Here is a 21570-nt window from a genome sequence, read left to right on the forward strand (position 1 = left end):
GTTACTTTTAGCCTGTTACGTTGAGTATGTTTCAGCTTCCTTGACATGTTATCTCAGAATGTTATCGACTGTGAATGGGCACTTTGTATTTGTCCCCGCCCACACACACCAACCAATCCGAAATGAACAAATATGCATTATTTGTGATAGATAAATAATAATTTTCTGACCATATGTCCAATAGTGTACATGTTAACGTATTCTGAGTGAAATGGTATGAAAGCTGAATGACAGCAGCAATTGGAAAGAGCTGGCTGAGCCAGTGACAACTGTGTCTAACTTTTGCGGCACTTCAAATAGATTTTTTTTTTTAAATATATAAATGTAGCTTGATGTCAGGGAGATGTTCTTTCGTCACTCTCGACGCTCCACGTAGGAGGATTTCCCCATCTTGTGCTACGTTTGTTTGATCTCCATAGTAGTAATTGCACCAGCCGTCAGTGCTTGTGTTCCTCAGGGCGGACAGTTGGAAGTCCTTACATACCAAGGTTGTTTAAAGCTTTTCCCGCGGGGCTAAAGTGTAAGTATGTGAGTTGAGAGGTTATATTATTCTTAACCACGGTTTGGCTAATGAAGCAGGAAGCAACTGCCAACTTATTTAAGCTCAAATTAAAACGTACAGTTTGCGCTATAACTGATTCACTATGCAAATAAACAACTGCTAGTAATGCTACAGGCTCAGCTACCAACCTCAGTCCGACAGAAGTATTCAAGGTCATTTCAAATACATGTTTTATCCCAAATGTGATGATTAGAAAGCGTAGAAAATGAAACCTGCTTGATTCCTTTGTGTTCTGACCTGTAACAGTCATGATTGCCTCCAAGAGCACACATCTTTATTTATTTATGTTTGTGACGGGGTTAGCTGTCACTGTGTGGTGCATTCACTCATAAAATGTCACACTTCCTCTTAGCGCTGGTATAACTGCAAATTGTTTCTCTCCCAGCTAACGTGAACGCTGTTGGGGAGGGTACACTTGCATTGTTACATTATCAGCGCATGCAAATGCCCTTTTTTTTTTTCCTTTTTCTTTTTAAGCATCTTCATCCAATGTTTTATGTTGCACAGGTGGCGTCTACACGTGGATTGTGTTTTATTTCAATGTTAAATATGTCGTGTGAGTTGTTGAACTTTAATCCTGAATGCTTCCAAACGAAATGTTCTATTTTGTGCACGTTTCATCTTTTTTTTTTTTTTACATCGCTAATCAAGACCAAGGAACTTGTTCCCAACTTAAATCGCAAAATTTTCCATCATAATTGGTTAGTTAAACACTGCAGCCCATGATTGATATTAAATTATACTGTCTGCCTTTATCGACATATCTCTACTATTACACAGAACCAGTCCTGTAATATTTGTTTAAAAAAAAGAAAATAAAGTAAAACTGCCTATAGTGAAGTGGTAGAACAGCATATAAGATGAAATGCTGCTAATTATGTCATTATATGTTCTGTAACTATCTATGTTGTGCTTTCTATCAGATGTTCAGTTTTAATGTTGTAATTGTGTTTTTGGTCCTTTTTGCTGCACTTTGGATTGTTGCACACAGTGTGGTCATCGCCAATGTTAGTGTTGTCTTCTCAGGGGTTTGTGTTTCCATAGTCCATATACAGTACATTTGTAACTAGTGCTGTGATTATCGAATATTTTTAGAATTGATTTATCTATCGATTGTTCAATTGTTTAATCAACTAATTTATTCCCTGATTACTGTTTATTAACCAGTGTTTATTTCGTACTTCGCATTCGTATAGTGATAAAAAAAATAATGATTTTTTTTATGTTGTGGTATGTTACCGGTTTGGTCTTTTTTTTTTTTTTTCAAAGTAAAAACAGATGTTTGCAAATGTCTTATTTTGATTATAACCTGCAGTCTTCTTTCATGAAGGACTACAAAAATATGTGAACAATTGCTATTGATATGCTGAAATCAGAGGATTTGGACAATTTTAAATAATAAAATGGCTCCAAACGATTACTCGATTATTAAAATAGTTGCCGACTAATTTGATAATCGATTACTTGTCGATTAATCGATTAAGTTTGACATCTCTATCTGTAATCATATAAAATAATGTTTTTGGTTTTTTTCAGAGGCGACAGAGCTCGCCGGGCTCTTCCTGGAGAAGCCGCCAGATCAAGTGACCGCTGTCACAGGTTCGACCTGCAAACGGATGACTAGAACCCACTGCAGAGCATATTGTCCCATGTTGACACTACTGACTGGGCTTTGTTGACGACAGGAACGGATTTGATTCTCGTCGCAAAGGTTGACTCAAGCGCCCTGGCAAAGAAACCTACCATGAAATGGCTGAAGGGAAAATGGCTGGACTTGAGCAGCAAGGCTGGGAAACACATGCAGTTCAAAGAAACCTATGACAGGGATACAAAGGTGCGTCAGAGATATGAACAAAAAAAAAAAAACGTTTAGTTTGCACCATACAATGATTATAGAGCCTTTCCATCTTTGTTTTATTTACCCTTAAAAGATCTACACTTATGAGATGCTGGTCACCAAAGTGGTCCCTGGAGACGCCGGCGGCTACAGGTGCGAGGTGACGTCCAAAGACAAATGTGACAGCTCCAGCTTTGAGATGTCCGTGGAGGGTGAGCGAAAGCCGAGACGGGACCACGTACGCTGATGTTCTGGTTTGATCCGGCTGTAATGTGCCAACTCGGCAACTTCTCTCATTTCAGCCTCCCAGCAGGACGAGCATGTGGACATTTTGTCTACCTTCAAGAGATCGTAAGTGCATTTCACACGTCACGTCTAATGAAGTCGAATCTCATGAATACAAAGTCAAAGTCAAAGTTGTTGTGTCGAGTTTTAGCTAAGTCTGAAAATTGGCGACTTCATTTGAATCGACTTAAGTCATGTGACTCAAGTCCACCGTTATGAGAGTATTCCTTCCACGCAGGGATGCCGGCGAGGATGATGGTGACCTGGATTTCAGCGCTCTTCTCAAAGCTGCCAAGAAGTGAGAACATCAATTCAATTCAATTCAATTCCATTCAAAAAATAATAATTCATTCTTTAAAAGAAAAATAAATAAATTAATTAATTAATTAAACAAAAATAATTCCTAATTACCTTGTGCTAAATATATTTTTCCAGTAATTGTGCTTTTATACATTTTTAAAACACATACAAACAGACTGAGATGATTTAGTTTCATAATCCAGATTGTTCCACAAACTGACACCTATATCTAATATCTGTTCCTCTTAACTCATTCACTGCCATTGACGGCTTTAGACGTCAAAAATTAATTTGAACTATTTCTATTAGTTTAACATTTTTTCCACTTTTTTAACAAGAGTATGAAAAGCTAGAAAAAAGTTTTTAATATACATTTAGAACAGATATAAATTTGTGATTAATCAAGATTAATCAGAACAATTAATTCGTTTAGTTTTAGTTTTAATTGTAATTAATCGCATGACTTCAATAGTTAACTCACGATTACTCACAAATTTTATATCTGGTCTAAATGTACAATATTTTTTTTCCTAAGTTTTCATACTCTTGTTAACAAAAGTAGGAAAAAAATGTTAAACTAATAGAAATAGTTCAAATGAATTTTTGACGTCTATAGCCGTCAATGGCAGTAAATGAGTTCATTTGTATTTTTTTATTTTTTTTTGTAATTGGTAAGATTTCATGATGTGCTTTGTAAATTATTTTAAGGCGGTTAAACTCCATCAATTCATTTTATTTGAACGTTTTCAGTTAAGTATGAATATTGGATTAGTGTGGTCTCTGTATCCACATCCAAAAACGACACGAATAGCGCGTTTCTGTAAAATAATCTTTGCTTACACTAGCAAGCGCATCCCCACATTCTATACAATTGTTTTTATTAAAATGCCTTTTTTTTCCTATGACTGACAGAAGGAAAACTGAAAAGGTGGAGGAGATCGACGTATGGGAATTGCTGAAGGCTGCCCACCCGAGCGAATATGAGAAAATCGCTTTCAAGTACGGCATTACCGACCTGCGGGGCATGCTGAAACGTCTGAAAAAGATGAAGGTGGAGCCCAAGCACACCGAGGGTGAGTCGGGTGGCGCGACGAGAGCACCTGAAGTAGGCGCAATACCATGAAGGACAGCCGGAGGAGAAACTTAGAGAATTGAATTCCCATTTTCCGCTTCTTCCCAGCTTTCCTGACAAAGCTGGAATCTTGCTACACGGTGGACAAAGGCAAGAGAATCGTTCTTAAGTGTGAGGTGATGGATCCCAACGCCCAGGTCAAATGGTTGAAGAACGGCCAAGAGATCAAACCCTCTGCCAAGTACATACATAAAAGCGCCAACGCACTCAATCGTGTTGTATGCCTTTTTTTATTAGTCCCATTTTTTTTTTTTTTAGACTGAGCAGGAAATATACTCAGAGACGGACAGCAAAATTAGGTTGTAAATTAGCCACTGAGCTCGGATGATAGAGAGCGTTTGAAAAATGCGCAGCTAAAATTATCGACTCCGCAAAGTCAAAGTTTGGACCGATGCTGCCATCCACACATTTTATTTTTAGGCCATCGTAAGAAGTCTCCCGCAGGGCTCAATAAGTCACACTGCCAAGACATTTATGCCTTTATGTAGGCTAATGCTGAGAAAATAAGACCTGCAATTCAACATTTAGCCTTGAACGCATGAAGAAAATGCACGCGATAAGAACGTTCTCGTCAATATTGTCGAGGTTCGGCGATCAGTGGCTCTGTTAAACGGTAACATTTGTAACCAATAAGCTTGCATGACATCTGTTTAACGTTTAACACATTTTTTTAAATGTCCGGTTTAACAGTAAACTGTCGTTAATACCGTTAGCTCCAATGCTAACGCTAGCACAAGACAAGATTTTTCAGATTGGATGAATAATTAATACATTTCAAAAGTTTTTGGTTTTTAGGCTGGCATAAAACTAGGGGTGTCAGGCAATTAAAATTTATAATCGTAATTAATCGCATGACTTCAATAATGTGTGTGTGTGTATATATATATATTTATATACGTATATATATATATATATATACGTATATATGTGTATATATATATTTATATACGTATATATATATATATATATACGTATATATATACATATATATATATACGTATATATATATATATATATATATATATACGTATATATATATATATATATATACATATATATATATACGTATATATATATATATATATATATATATACGTATATATATATATATATATATATACGTATATATATATATATATATATATATATATATATATATATATATATATATACGAAAAACCTGAAAAATCTTCTTGAGTAGGCCTCCAGGCACACCACTACGAATAACATACCGACCGTGTTATTTTCAAGGTACGTGATGGAGACCAACGGGAACATCAGAACGCTGACCATCAACAAGACCACCCTGGCTGATGACTCTGCATACGAGTGTGTGATTGGCGAAGACAAGTGCTTCACTGAGGTTTTCGTCAAAGGTACGTCGACGTTGCCTTCTCGTCAAAAAAAACGGCAATCCTTGTTGACTCTTAAGATCCACGTCGAAGCTCAAAACTCTCTTGTTTACACCCAGAGCCGCCCATCACCATCACCAAGCTTATGGATGACTACCACGTGGTGGTCGGGGAGAGAGTGGAGTTTGAGATTGAGGTTTCGGAGGAGGGCGCCCATGTGATGTGGTCAGTAGCTTGATACGAGTTGGGAGGATGAATTTGATCATATACTGTTTATTGGCGCTGTTTAATTTCTGACATTATTATCGTATTGTTATGTTCTTCAAGGTTCTACGGGGATGAGGAAATTGTAAAAGAATCGGCATCCACAAAATATCGCTTCAAGAAAGACGGGAAGAAGCACACGTTCATCATCCAGGAAGCCACGCTCGAGGACATTGGAATGTACCATGCTTGGACAAATGGGGGACATACCAAGGGAGAGCTGGAGGTGGAAGGTACGAAAGGGAAAATGTTCACTTGATTTCTTCGGAGTTCTTTCAAAAGTATAATCTACACTAGTGGACCCACTGGGCAGTGACTCAAGACCACTATGTTGCCGGACATGATCCACTATCTGTTATAACTAGTTAATAGATCATTAGTAAACTGTTAATGAATCATTAATGACATGTGTGTTAACTCATTCGCTTCCAGACATTTTCACTGAAGCAACCCCCATCGCTCCCGGCTGTTTTGCTGGATTTTGACAGATTTTTGCAAGGCCCACAGAATATTCTGTTCTATTGCTATAAAAACATGGAACCTACCAAAATAAAGATTAAAGTCTCTTCTTTCATGAGGAAAAAAATATATATTTCTATCTGTTTCCGTTTTGCAGCAATTAGCATTAGAATATAGCTAAATTTCATTATTATTCACAAATCTGTTTTAAACAGTGGGGGAAAGAGCTTGTTGCAACATGGCCCTGGCTGATCTCTTATACTCTGCTGCCACCTGCTGGCCGTTTTTGTAATAACTACCAGCATGCTTCAAGCATTCTTTTCAGTTGAGAGGCTACATCAAACCCTTCTGTATGCTCTAGCATAAAAAAAAACAGCAACAACATTAAAGCTTATAAATACGTCTTTGGGAGCATGATCATATTTAAAATAGAACCTATTTATGCGTTTTTGGGAGCACTTGAGTTAATAGTTTAAGGATTTCTAATGATGCTTGTAGATAGTTAATATATCATTAATCAACTGTTAGGTAATGAGTTATAGTCAATGGTTCATAACTATCACCTACTAAATGAGTAATAGATCATAAACAAGCTATTAGTAATTTACTAGTGACTTGGAAAGTTATTGGAACATTATTCTTAAGTTGCAGCTATTCCTCATTAACTGTTAGTAAATAACTCATTAATTAACAGTTTACTAATGATCTATTAACTAGTTATAACGGATATTATGTTATAAAGTGTTAACAACTGTTTTCATATGGTCCTAAACATTTTCCACGCGACTTCCACTGCGTCCAGAAAAGCAACTGCTGGTGCTGCAGGACATCGCCGATCTGACGGTGAAGGCAAGCGACCAGGCTTTGTTCAAGTGCGAGGTGTCTGATGACAAGGTCACAGGCAAGTGGTTCAAGGACGGAGTGGAAGTGATGGCCAGCGACCGCATCAAAATGACACACGTCGGAAGGTAGAGCGTAAAGATGTGAAAAGAAAAAGCGCACCTCAAAAGAATTTTCCTTCCATCGGCGCGTCTCTGCGGCTCGTTTCAGGTTTCATCGTCTGGTCATTAACGATGTGAAGCCAGAGGATGCCGGAGACTACACTTTCATTCCTGATGGATACGCTCTGTCGCTTTCGGCCAAACTCAACTTCCTGGGTGAGGGAAACAGAAACATTACTGTGGTGATGTGGAAACATTCATCATCAGTAGACAGCATTAAACCTTCTCTTTTTCTCTCTTGATACAGAAATCAAGATCGACTATGTGCCCAGGCAGGGTAAATAAACTTTAGTTACCTCTCCTTCTAAGTCATCGGAAAAGCTTTTTACGACTCTCATGCATAGATCGCATTGTAAAAAAACAAAAAGATTTGCTTTCTCCAAACAAACCCTTTAAGATCCTCCAAAGATCCACCTGGACACCACCGGAAACATGGTTTCACAAAACACCATCATTTTGGTGGCTGGCAACAAGCTGAGACTGGACGTGGAGATCACTGGAGAACCAGCGCCAACAGTGGTCTGGTCCAAAGCAGACAAGGTAAGGATGTGACAGGTCACGCTGGTAAAAACATTAGGTCCCGTATTCATTTCAGAAGATACTGAATCATTGGTCATAGTAGTGCTGTGACCATCGAATATTTTTTAAAATCGATTAATCTATCGATTATTCAAGCGATTAATCGACTCATCTGATTCATTTTCATTTTCCATTCAAGTGTATTACAAGAACGGACTCATGTTTATTAACCAGTTATTGGTGGTTATTTCGTACTTCGTATTCGTATAGTGAACAAAACAAAACAAAAGTGGGGATTGATGTTATACTATGTTACCGCTTTGGTCATTGTTTTCCCAAATAAAAACAGATGTTTGCAAATGTCTTATTTTGATTAAACATGTGAAGGACTACAGAACAATTACTATTGATATGCTGAAATCAGAAGATTTGGACCATTTCAAATTAAAAAAATGGCTCCAAACGTTTACTCGATTATTAAAATAGTTGCCGATTAATTTGATAATCGATTACTCATCGATTAATTTTGGCATCATAGTCTACAGAAGTGTAGAGTTGCATTGAATCATGTCGAGGTTTCCCTCCATAGGGTGATTAATTGATTGATTCGGTCCCCCAAAAAAATAAAATAAAAGAAACTTTAGCATTAGCGTGATAGCGGCGAGCTAGGAAGTAAGAATGTAAGAAAGAGAGAATATCCTTTAAAAACATGTATTGTGTGCTACTGCATAACATATCTAACGTTCCACAATAACAAGTCTGATTGCCAACACAAGGTACCGATGTTAGCTAATAGTATATCCTACCGACGCTAGAGTCTTTTGTATTTCGTCAAGTAAAGACACAGCTGCCAGGAACTATTGAACAAACGGAAACAAAATAAACTGCTCAGGCCACAACCGACGCACAAGCACTCATTCAACACGCAGGCTGGTTAACAGTTAGCCATTTAGCTGCCAGCCGCTCACTTGACCACAGAACAAGCCAAGTGTACGCTCTCTGACGCTGACACCCACGTCACTCACCAGACCGGGCCTCACCTTTTAAAGCGACACACACTCAAGGCCTTGACATGAATTAGACCGTATGAATCCTATTTCTTTTGTGTCCCAAATGACTTCCTCGATTTTCTCCATGTCGTTTATTGTACAATTCCGCCGTTAGCACTCTGAAATCGCTCTGCCAACTTCTTTCTTATTGGGTGCGGCACCTCAGATACACATTTTGATAATGTAGTATTAATTCCTACTCGATTACTCCATTAATCGATGGGATAATCGGTAGCATAATCAAGTCTAAAATATTTGATAGCTGCAGCCCGAGTTTCTTTTTCTTTTTTCTTAGATTAGTCTATCGATTATGGATATGATGCAATTTTTTTTTTTGCAAACATACAGTAGTTTGCCTTTACAGTATGTCCTGCAACACTTTTAAGCCTTACATCTGATTCTCACACTGCTTACATGGACAGCTTGTGTAACCGAACCTGCCAGCGGGTCAGGGCAAAGCGAATTCAGTTTTCATAAACACAAAGTTGATCTGCCCTCCAGCTTTTTTGGTTAGCCGCTCTGAAATAGCTTTAGGAGAAAACATGAGCCCCGCTTCTAACCTTACAAATGGTATTTTCACTCGTCTCCGTCAGAGACTACCAGAAACTCAATAGTGATCATGTCTGCCTGTACTAAATAGAATGGATGCAGTTCTGCTGAATGTAGAACTGCATCCATTACTATGGAGGACCAAAACTGCCAAAAATGAAAATGAATAAATGACTAAATAAATGAATGACAGTAAAAATTAATTTACAAAAATGTAAATACAAATATATATATATATATATTAGGGGTGTAAATTGCCTATTAGCTTGCAATTCCATCTGTATAACGATTCATAGGTCACGATTTGATTCAATACCGATTAATCCCGATACGAATCTGTAAGTCAATTATTGTGATTTTTTTTTTAAACTCAAATTTAGAAAATACTAATCAATAAACTTGTTCATGTACACTGTAAGATTTGTATGAAAATGTACTTCAGGCTTATAAACTGTGGTCCGCCGTATTTAACAAACAATCAAATCAAATTTTAAGGCTTAATGTTCCATTAATATAACATTCTTCCATGCGTAAAGTGTGAACCCTAACTCTAATTAAGAGATTTTGTTGAGTATTTCCATCAAAAATTGATCTTTAAAAATCGATTCGGCTGCATATTGAATCAATACGAGAATTGTGCGCTGTAATATCACGATATATTGCAGAACACCCCTAATATATATATATATATAATGATGAAAATAAAGGTAACCTTTTCAGTGTTATTTCCTGTACGTTAGCCAATCACAGAGACGTCTGGGCGCGTGAGGGTAGAGAACAGGAAGGACTTGAGTTGCTTCGTCATTGAGGGCGCAGAGCGGGAGGATGAGGGCAACTACACCATCGTCGTCACCAACCCCGCCGGTCAAGACAAGGCTGTGCTCAATATAAAGGTCATTGGTAAGTAAATGCAATATTTGCTTCTTTTTTTTTTTTTTACACTTTTTCTGTTCTAAGGCATTTTTCAATTGATTCAAACTTGTGAGTGAGACACGAGGGTAACATTTTGGGGAGACACAATAAAGAAAGCCCACACTGGCGACTGCTATGTCACCACAATGCATCATTTGTCAACACGAGGTCGCGCGCATTATGACATCACAAATATGCAACATTACCATAGAAGAGGGGAGGGGTTGAGGAGTTGGGCACAACTTGAGCCGAAACCTCAACAGATGGACCAACGCGGCATGTCTATTAATATCGGCTGATTTATCTGGTTTATCTGTATGACGTCAAATTGGTCAATAATTGCCGATAGTTATTGGCCACCGATATTATCGTGCATCATCTAGTCGTAAACATGGCTGGTGTTTAAATTTCAGATGTTCCTGATGCTCCTGAGCACGTCAAGTGCACGTCAGTGGGAGAAGACTGCGCCACCATTATCTGGGAGCCTCCCAAATTTGATGGCGGCGCACCAATCAAGGGTAAGGAATGAAGACGCTACATAACTAAGGAGGACCAAAATTGCCAAAATGAAAAATAAATGAAAAATAAATGACTAAAAGTGAAAATTTAAACGGATAAAAAAAAATACATAATAAATAAATAAATATATATATATATATATATATATATATTAGGGGTGTTAGAAAAAATCGATTCGGCAATATATCGCGATATTACAGCGCGCAATTCTCTTTAAACATGAATTTTTTATGGGAATATTCAACAAAACGTCTTACTTAGGGTTAGGATTCACACATTAAGCATGGAAGAATGTTATATTAATGGAACATTAAGCCTTAATATTTTATTTCAGTGCTGTTCAAACATGAAACAGACTGCAACCTGTTTGTTAAATACAGTAGCTCAGTTATAAGCCTGAATTTTCAGATAAATAAATACATTTTCATACAAATGTTACAGTGTACAAGTTTACTGATTTGTATTTTCTAAATGTGAGTTTAAAAAACAATCGCAATAATTGACTTACAGATTTGTATCGGGATTAATCGGTTTCGAATCGAATCGTGATATGAATTGAATCGCCAGGTACTAGGCAATTCACACCCCTAATATATATATATATATATTTATTAATTTTTATATGTATGTATGTATATATATATATATATAATTTAAAAATCAAGTCAAAAAAAATAAATATAAATGGAAATAAAAACAATAAATAAATAATTTGTATTTAATTTTTGAATTCTATTTTTTATATCCGCTTTTATTTTCACTTTTAGTCATTTATTTATTTGGAATTTTGGCAGTTTTGGTCCTCCATACATAACTTACACATGCTCCATCTTGTCTCTTAATGCTTTTAAATCTGACAGGTTATCTGATGGAGAGAAAGAAGAAAGGTTCTACCAGATGGACAAAGCTTAACTTTGAGGTGTACGAATCGACCACGTACGAGGCCAAGCGGATGATAGAAGGCGTCTTGTACGAGATGAGGGTGTTTGCCGTCAACAGCATCGGCATGTCCCCGCCGAGTCTCACCTCCAAGCCCTTCATGCCTATCGGTCGGTATCACGGTCGACCCGCTTCCTTTCCTCAACGCTTTTCCTCCCAGACTCACTAGCTCTTCCTTTTTTGTGACACTCAGCCCCGACGAGCGAACCAACACGTCTGACGGTGAACGACGTGACCAACAACACGTGCAGCCTCAAGTGGTTCGCCCCGGACAGAATAGGAGCAGGGGGCTTGGATGGCTACATTATTGAATACTGCAAAGATGGAGGTCTGAACTACTCACAAAAAGTTAGAGATATTATATATTATGTTATATAACTCAGCTCACATGTAAAGGACGTACCGCAAGTAGATTTTAGGTTCATCCTGAAATTTCACCTGAAATCCTAAATAGACTAGACTAAGTGCAATTTCAGCAGAAATTATGTGAGGATGCTAATAGCTGAATGCTATGCTGAATGCTTATGAAGTAAATTGAAAGATAAATGATGTGAAAATTACAAAGTATTAATTGTAGTTAAAAGATAAATGAATAAAAAGAACACTTGAACCCGGCAGGCGTGAAGTTTTGAAGCAAGTTGAAATATGTATTCATATAAAAAGTGTTATCTGAAAGTACCCTGCATTCATTTAGATGGAAAAGTGGAACAAATGATATCCAATGGAAAAATGCACACACACACAAAAAAAAAAGAAATCGCTCAATAGCGCCCCCTATGCATGCAGTACCCTCCATTCATTTAGATGGAAAAGTGGAACTATGATAGTCAGTTGGTTAGCATGTAATCACTTAGCATAATTGCCACAGACACATTTGCTATGTATGGTCGGAGGTGGGATTTGAACCCGCGACCTCCTGATTGCTGGACATTTACCAAATGCGCCACTGAGCAGTATCAGAGAGCTGGTAATTATGACAAGTTATATGTATGGGAGTGGGCGTGGAAAGAGGGACTTAAAAAAAGGCCAATGTCAGTGCCATTGAAAATTGGTATTCAACGTTAATTTATGCAAATACTATAAGTCATGTGGAATTAGACGATGTATACCCCGGAGGGCGTGAGTTTTTGAAGTTGAAATTTGAACGGTGAAAATGGGAATGTATTACGTGGGAGTCTTTGCACATCGAAAACGTGTGGAGAATAAAATGCGGCTGGAATAATAATAAAGTGCTTTTCAGCACAATGATTTCATTAGAAAGAGATAAAGCATTGATTTGTTATTGTTTTCTCCCTGCAGATACCGAGTGGGTGAAAGCCAACGCGGATCTGTGTGAGAAGCAGAGCTACGTGGTGCGAGGCCTACCCGTTGGGGAGAAGATCAACTTCAGGGTGGTGGCAGTGAACATCGCAGGGCACAGTCCTCCCGCCGTCATGTTGCAGCCCGTCACCATCCGCGAGATCATGGGTGGGTCGTCACGTTGTCCATTTGGGGGTATCGAATGACTAAAGACGATTAATCGACGGTGCAATTGATATTTTTTCAGTTCAGTACGGTGGTCGTAAATCCTCTGTAAATGGTCAGACACGCGATTAGCGGTTAGCCAACTTCAACTGGAAACGTAGCGATAGGCCGATATGTTTTTTTCAAGGTCGATACCGATTCTCATTATTAGCAGTCAAGGAGACATATCAACTATATTTCATTTTTTTCTTTCGTAAACATGTCAAGAATTGACAGCTTTGTATAAAAATGATAACAAAAAACTACAGGGAGCTTCCAGGGTCATCAGCGTGCGTTAAGCTAAATTAAAAACTAAGCAAGTAAATAGTTCCCTAAAGTTTTATACTGTAAATTAAGTTTTCCAAAATTTCTGTATTATTTATTTATTTATTGAAATAAAAAGTGTAGGGAGTTCCCAGTGTAGCCTCATTTTTTTATAAAGTGGAAATTTTAATAAATCCATCAATTTAAGTTTACTGTATCTCACTGAGCCACAAATGCATGTGAACGTTTTTTCTTGTTTCAAAAGATCTTCACAGACAGTGAAAATTTGTCCGAAGATGTTCGAAATGTCTTTGCGACAAGTAAAACCTGAAAACCCTAAATTTGCTACGTTCGCAAGCATTCACCGCTCAGTGAGATACCGGCTTTATTGGCTTTCAGATTCGTAAAAAAGCCGATGCGGATATTTGTCAACACGCCAAATATCGGTGTTTATAATCGACCCGGCCGAGTCAACTCATGGACTTATCAATTAGACCGCAGTCCGCTGATCTAGAAAAACTAATCATTATTTCAAATTAATCATTCAAACTTTGTGCTATTTGAGAATCTGCAACTTTTCATTGTCTTTACCTTCATTAGAGCGTCCTAAGATCCGCCTCCCTCGGTACCTGAGGACAAAGTACATCAGGAAAGTGGGAGAAAAGATCAACTTGACCGTCCCCTTCCAGGTCTGAAAATAAAAAATTGCAAATTCTACGATTTGAGATCCACCAATCATCATCATCACGTCTCGTCTCGCAGGGCAAACCGCGTCCAATCGCTGACTGGTTCAAAGACGGGAAACCCATCGACCCCAAAACCATCAACGTCCATACCTCCAACGTGGACAGCATCCTCTTCATCCGCTCAGCAGAACGCGAGCACTCGGGAACATACGAGCTGGTTCTGAAGATTGAGAACATGGAGGACAGGGCCAGTTTCCAACTCAGAGTTGTTGGTAGGCACAATTTATTCGTGTCGCGGACTTGCATCTGTATAAGCACTGATTGCGTGACGTCGACGTGAAATCCGATCAGAAAAGCCGGGGCCGCCTTTAAATCTGAGAGTGACCGATGTGTGGGGCTTCAACGCCGCGCTGGAGTGGAACCCACCCACCGATGACGGCAACTGCGAGGTCACCGGATACACCATCCAGAAGGCCGACATGAAGACTAAGGTGAGGCAAAGACTGAAGAGGAGGGGAGGGAAGGGGAGGGGAGGGGAGGGGAGGGGAGGGGAGGGGACCAAAGTATGACAATCAGAAGGCAATATTGTCTTTCTTTAGGAATGGTTCACCATTTATGAACATAACAAACGGCCGCACTGCACGGCGTCCGACCTCATCATGGGCAACGAGTACATGTTCCGCGTCTATAGCGAGAACCTGTGCGGCCTGAGCGAGGAGCCTCGCAACAGCAAGAACACGGCCATCATCGCCAAGACAGGTGCGAACTACACGTTACTGTACTTAAGTAGATTTTTGAAGGTATCTTAACATAAATTTTCCCAACAATTGTGTAAAATTATCACAAGAAAATAATTGCTCTACCCAACAATAAGGCACTCTAAAGCGACCACTTCAACATGAAGGTCCGTAAATTGGCTGTCACATCTGAATCTTTTTTTCTCCCCCTCCTTGCTCTTCTGCCTTACTCTCTATGACATGCGCACACTTAAGGTAGCCAACGAGGCGCTCTAAAGTGACAATGCAAAGGCCAGGTCCATACATTGGCTGTCACATCTGACTTTTTTTTAAACCGTTCCTTGCTATTCCGCCTCTCTGTGACATGCGCACACTTAGGTCAGACAACGAGGCGCTCTAAAGTGACAATGCAATGGCCAGGTCCATACATTGGCTGTCACATCTGACTTTTTTTTTTTCTTTTAAACCCTTCCTTGCTCTTCCACTAATCTCTCTGTGGCATGCGCACACTTATGGCTGACGACGAAGCACTCTAAAGTGACAATGCAAAGGCCCAGTCCATACATTGGCTGTCACATGTGACTTTTTTTTTAACCCTTCCTTGCTCTACTGCTAATCTATCTGTGACATGCGCACACTTATGGCAGACGACGAGGCGCTCTAAAGTGACAATACAAAGGCCCGGTCCATACATTGGCTATCACATCTGACTTTTTTTTTTAAACCCTTCCTTGCTCTTCCGCTAATCTCTTTGCGACATGCGCACACTTATGGCAGACGACAAGGCGCTCTAAAGTGACAATGCAAAGGCCAAGTCCATAGATTGGCTGTCACATCTGACTTTCTTTTTTTTAAACCCTTCCTTGCTCTTCCGCTAATCTCTCTGTGACATGCGCACACTTATGGCAGACGACGAGGCACTCTAAAGCAAATGCCTTTTCTGGCAGTAATCATAACTAGCTAGCTACCTGCATTTCACAATCTGTATAATTTATTTAGAAATAAATTTATGAATTTACTTAAAAGGGTACATTTCACTTTTTTACTTTTACTTAAAAAGTCATTCGGTTTCATTCATTTCAAGACTTTCCTTGACCCTATCATGTGGAAAATTTTAAAATATATAGAAATATGTACATGGGATTCTTAAAAGACATATGTCCTTGGCAGTGAATGAGTTTTTGCTCATTCTTTTTGTTTTACTCGTGTGTCTATACTCAAGCACAGAGTGTGAAAACGTTTGCCACTACACTCCAATCCAATAACATTTGGATCCCATCTGATCTGCTCCCGCACGCCACTCTTCCCCACATAGGTCTGGAGTTGAAACAAACCCCCTTCCAGCAGAAGGACATGTCCTGTGTGCCCAAGTTCACTCAGCCACTCATAGACAGAACCGTTGTGGCCGGGTACAGCACCGCCATCAGCTGTGCCGTCAGAGGCTTCCCTAAGGTATATACGATCATGTTAATATGGCCTGTGGAGTCCAAGTCATACAATAGCGTCACCGCCATTTGTCACATGCAAACTGAAGTGTCTGTCAGAAGACATGCAGATCTCCCCCAGGTGTGACCTTTGGTAGGAAAGGGTCACGGCTGCCTTTTCTATTCTGAGACATTTCATTCCATTATTTGGCTCCTCAGCCCAAGATCGTGTGGATGAAGAACAAGATGCTCATCGGCGAGGACCCCAAGTACTTGATGCAGAACAACCAAGGCGTGGTGACCCTCAACATTCGCAAGCCCTGCACCTTCGACGGAGGCAAATACACCTGCGTGGCCACCAACGAGCTGGGCAAAGATGAGGTGGAATGCAAGCTGAACATTCGAGGTTTGTATTTGCCTAGAAATGCCACAAGATGGAAGCAAATCATGTTTTATTATAAAAATATATATACAAAAATAGCTTAATGCTAACATATCATAGGAAATGCCATATACAGGCTAATGAATAGCATCGGTTTTTCAGTGTTATAACCCATCAAACAACAAATAAGCTCATCACTTGTATTTTTATTTTTATTCTAGACATGGCTTTGGCCTCGTCACAAGAACGTATTTATTATTATTATTATTTTTATGATTTTTTTTTTGTAATTATTATTTATTGAAAATTGTTTTTTTTTTAAGCAGTATAGATTCCAGCAAAAAAAAAAAGGGAAGCTTTACTGTACAGGCTAGCAACTAACAAACAACAATCAATAAAGCAGTACAACGAACACAAAATTAAGCAAAACTGGCATTTATTGATCATGTACATAAAATGGTGGACAATCTAGCAGGATCCGGCACACCACAAAGCAGCCAAGCGCACTTTTTTAAAAAGACGACTTAAGCACATTATCCTCATTGCCGCTGCTATTACAGATGTACAAACAAAGCAAAGAAGCAAATATTGAGCACGAATGGTATGCTGGTGGTAAACACAAACATGCTTAACTGAGCACACATCCCTTCCGTCAAGTCTAATCTGTTTACACGCCACCTGTAGTTACATCCCCGTAATGATTTCCGAGCGTGGTGGGGGGAGCATATCAATAACAGCTCACTTCATCTTGTTAGCTGCCAATGCTATCGCTAATGTTGCTGCGATTGCAGATATACTGCGGAACGCACAAAAGAGGAGGCGGCTACAGACGCCGTTTGGGGACTTTTAATGGCTTTCACGATCGCATTTAGAAGCCTACCAAGAGGAAACAATGCAATTTTGATGGAAACTTCTTTGTTCCCTCCTTTTATTTGATTGACACCGTCAGAAAAGTATTCGTTTTACAACAGTTAGATGATTGTTTTTGTAAAAATCCAGTGGTGGCTAGAGGCACAAATTATTTAGCTAAGTAAGCTAACTAAAGCATTAGAAACAATAGGACAATAAGGACAATAACTCGTCTTTGTAATCAATACTTTTCTGTCTTGCCTTCCAACAGTTGCTGTGGATCCAAACCAGGATTAAGAAAAAGAAGAGTGTGACGCAACTCTATAAAGTGCACAGTGAATGTCGGAGATTCTCATGAAGAAACCAAATAAATAATATTTATTTGTCTGTGTTGGATTTGGTTGTCCTTCATTTGCAAACAAATATTCCGTTTCTAGTTATTTTATATAAGGATGTAATTATGTCAAATCAATACCTGTTTTACTATTGTGAAAACGAAATATGATCACTCATGAACAAAACTATTACTAACTGCAATCAATATGACTATGAAGTGCCTTTGGCGTCCACATCAAAATCACATCAGCCATGAAAATGTAGCAGAATAATGAAACTCTGAGGTCAAAATTATATATTTTTTTTACAACGAATCCCTAAAAAAAATACATGGTTTTATTTGATTTTAAAAAACAGTATTTTTTTTAAAATCATGTATATTCTATTTTCATATTCATATTGAGCATTTTGCACGTGACCTTGAAATTGTCCACCCTGTCAAAAATGAGATCACTGACCCTTTAAGAAACCTTCTGAATTTTTCAGTAACAACACAACCAACCGTTTATTTTTTTCTTCAAAGGAGGCAGAAAATTTACATTTATGGTTCGTAATTTCCATCCTACTATGTGTGTATTTGGGGTGCTTAGCATAACATGTCCACTCTGTCGTATAACAGTGAAATATCAATTGATACAAAAACCTTTTAGAAATTCAAAATTTCAAATGTGTTAAAACAGTTCAGTCAAGTTAACGGAATCAAGTCACTCGGTGAAATGACCGCAATGTCCACCCTGTCGGCGAGCTCCCGTATGCACAAAGCCACTTTGTGGTGATATCGACTCAACTGCAACCTTGAACCTCAGCACTGCCATGCCAACGTTAAAGGAACAATTTAAAGACAGTCCATTTTCAGATTCTGACTCTTCCCTTCTACCTTTGAATGTAAAAAAAAAATAACAGAGACCCAACCTCATGATGCTTCACTGGCGTGCACAGCCAAGACAATAGTGCACTGAGCAACAGCGCCACTGCAAGGAGGCCTCCTGCCACTGCAAGAACTGTGGCGACACCTTTGAATCAATCCACTCAAAGGTCATTGAGACATTTCCAAATAAGGTCATATATTTAGTTATCAACTAAGAGCTGTATTTTTTGTAAGGTGAATGCTGGCTCCACCTGATTAATTCCATGCTTATTATTTCTTATGTGAAATCTATTAAAAGTCTGAACAAATCAAAGATAGAACCGTCTGTAATGGATTGTTTTCCAAGGGTCCACTGTATTTAAATCGCTGCCGCTCAAGTCTAACGCAATTACTCAAATTGCATTGGGGCCCATTAGTGCCACATGGCGTGCTGTAATTAAACACGCGAGGAGACAAGAGCATGACGCCAGGCTGTGGATGCAAGTCATCACCCGTCAGACTCCCGGTACGAGTCAGAGAGTTGACAGGCAGCGTACGGAGGGAGCGGGCCGACCGCTCACGTCCGGCACGGCCTGCAGGAGAGTCCAGTCATCCAAACACAGCGGAAATAGGAGGTGAGGGGACACTCGGGCGTGTGGTGAAATTCTTTAAGATGCCGTTTGGGAGGATGCCTAATATGGTCGACCATGCAAATTAATTTTGGGTCTATTTTTCAGAAAAACTGTCAGAATATTCTATGACTTTAGTTTTTATGGACACAATATTGTGAGAATTTTTTTTATATTACAGTAATAAAGTCATAATGTTACAAGGATAACATTTTAATGCTATGTAAGTAAAGTTGCATTTTTTTTTATTTATTATTTTTTTTTGCCGATCCTTATTTTGGTATCAGTGCAAGGGGCCTGTTTTATTGACACTGACTGAAATCGACTGTAGCCACTTCCACAGCGGTGCAGCCCTCTCTCTCTCTCTCTCTCTCTCTCTCTCTCTCTCTCTCTCTCTCTCTCTCTCTCTCTCTCTCGCTCTCATTTTTTACAAATTACCAACACGTGGTCTAACCTGCCCCTGCGTGGAGTTTTCACCAGTCACGCCAAAAAATAACGCTGTGAAAATAAAGCAATTTGAGAACACTACTTGGTGAAGTTCTTCATGACGCCTGGTGAATGAATAAAGTGTCAACAATGCAAATTAATTTTTACATACACTAACATGATCCATTTGACCTCATTGAGCGTCTTGTCTTGTAATTGAGCTCTCGTGCTAATGTGCTTCCAGGGGGAACTTGACCTTGAATCTGAAATAAACAAAGCCTCCACAGCAATCATGTGATGATTTGATGACTCCTAAAAGGACTATTTTATGTGGAAATGTCCCAAATTTCCATCTCATATCAGCTACTATATATTTATACAGTCTCAATTTTGTGGCTGAAAATAGTTTCATAATTTAAGTTTCTGATCCTGATCTCAGGGGAGGCTCATATTGTCAAGTGTCAAGGTGGGAACAAAATCAATGTGCAACAAACCCCATTGAATAATACCTCATATTGAAGCCTTTCATATCAGCTGTTATTATGCTGTCACTAAATTCTTGTATAATGATGCAATAACTCAAAAACAAGTTGTTGTTTTGCACAATAGAAAATCTCGTTCCACCTCACATCCAACCAAAATGAGAGCTGTCCGGATAAGTAATTATTTAGAAAAAGTAAAAAAATAAATAAAAAAAGTTTGACAGTTTCAATGCTCTCTGGTCACATTAGACATTTGGAAGGTAAAAAATAAAGTTAAAAAAATATATAATAATAATAATAAAAAATAAATAATAATAATAATAATATTAATAAAAAATTAAACAGTCCAGAGGAAAATCAACCAATCAGTGACAGGAGTTAAGTGAATTGAAACTATGTTTTATGAATTTTTAGCAATTTAGGATGCTAAAAAAAACCTTAAGTGAAGGAACAATAAGGGCAAAAATCAACCATCCACAAACCACATCAACTAATACCACATATTAAAGCCTGTGATGAGAATTTTCCGGATCTGCAATTATGTTGCCAATACATCTCCTTATGGCGAAGCAATGGCACATAATGTGATGACATGGAGCGCTAAGTTACTTATCTCCACTGTGAATTCCTCATCACCACAGAGCCTAACTTCCTCCTCCCGCTTGTGACTCAAGCTGCTGTGCATGACCTCAAATCCTTTTTTTTTTTTCCCCTTCAGGGTATCCACAACGTCTTTGGTGGCCCAGCGTGGGAGGGTCAAGTTGTGGCTCCTCTGCGTACAAGCGCATTAACATACGCAGTTCCGCTAGTAATCACATTACACGACATGATTCGCAGCAAACGAGGGGAAGCTCTTGTGCGGGTTGGAGGGTTATAAATGGCTGCAATTCTTTGTTTCGAGCATCCCGGCTATTTTTAGACCTGCTCTGAAGATAACAGATGCTCTCGTTTTGCAAGTGTGAATGAGAGCGTTCAACCTGGCCAGGAGTCCTCCAATTTCATAATTATTTAATTATCAGTTCAATGTGTTGGCGTAATGATGTTCGAAAGATAAGAAGTTGAAGTTGAATTCAGAAAAAAATTGGTTGTAATGTTTTGAGTATAAAGTTATGTTGATAAAATTGTAAAGTCTAAATATTTATAAAATATAAAGGTCATAATGATATGACTGGTATGAGAAAAATGCCAGAATCTTCAGTCAAATACAGTCAAAAAAGCATAATTTAATCATTTTTGAAACAGGGTTAATATTAACGTTTTACAAAAATATGATATTGTTTTTTCCAAGATAAAAGAGGTCAACTTATGAAATGTAAAATTAAATCA

At 38.6% G+C, this 21570-nt stretch overlaps 1 protein-coding gene across 2 annotated transcripts in view; it reads left to right on the plus strand.

Annotated features, from left to right (window-relative positions):
- The window catches only part of LOC147156621 (myosin-binding protein C, fast-type-like), a 28102-nt gene extending 10182 nt beyond the window's left edge, over positions 1-17920 (plus strand). Inside the window, exons 1-27 of one of the 2 annotated variants that reach the window (XM_086064097.1) lie at positions 195-520; positions 2099-2161; positions 2248-2396; positions 2494-2611; positions 2702-2750; positions 2923-2982; positions 3897-4057; positions 4165-4297; positions 5368-5492; positions 5588-5693; positions 5796-5965; positions 6994-7159; positions 7242-7348; positions 7440-7469; positions 7590-7732; positions 10050-10209; positions 10635-10739; positions 11601-11789; positions 11873-12007; positions 12979-13146; positions 14047-14135; positions 14209-14404; positions 14484-14623; positions 14732-14891; positions 16185-16321; positions 16513-16699; positions 17796-17920. In XM_086064097.1, coding sequence (XP_085920223.1) covers positions 2307-2396; positions 2494-2611; positions 2702-2750; positions 2923-2982; positions 3897-4057; positions 4165-4297; positions 5368-5492; positions 5588-5693; positions 5796-5965; positions 6994-7159; positions 7242-7348; positions 7440-7469; positions 7590-7732; positions 10050-10209; positions 10635-10739; positions 11601-11789; positions 11873-12007; positions 12979-13146; positions 14047-14135; positions 14209-14404; positions 14484-14623; positions 14732-14891; positions 16185-16321; positions 16513-16699; positions 17796-17821 — 3150 coding nt within the window. In that variant the 5' untranslated portion in view covers positions 195-520; positions 2099-2161; positions 2248-2306 and the 3' untranslated portion in view covers positions 17822-17920. Of the gene's footprint in view, positions 1-194; positions 521-2098; positions 2162-2247; positions 2397-2493; positions 2612-2701; positions 2751-2922; positions 2983-3896; positions 4058-4164; positions 4298-5367; positions 5493-5587; positions 5694-5795; positions 5966-6993; positions 7160-7241; positions 7349-7439; positions 7470-7589; positions 7733-10049; positions 10210-10634; positions 10740-11600; positions 11790-11872; positions 12008-12978; positions 13147-14046; positions 14136-14208; positions 14405-14483; positions 14624-14731; positions 14892-16184; positions 16322-16512; positions 16700-17795 lie in introns of those variants that run through there. The other variant, XM_086064096.1, reaches the window with a different exon arrangement.
- The last annotated feature ends 3650 nt before the right edge of the window (positions 17921-21570 follow it).

The sequence above is a fragment of the Leptonotus elevatus genome, chromosome 20, assembly GCF_054856555.1.
Source record: "Leptonotus elevatus isolate MCC_2025b chromosome 20, RoL_Lele_1.0, whole genome shotgun sequence".
Classification (NCBI taxonomy): domain Eukaryota; kingdom Metazoa; phylum Chordata; class Actinopteri; order Syngnathiformes; family Syngnathidae; genus Leptonotus; species Leptonotus elevatus.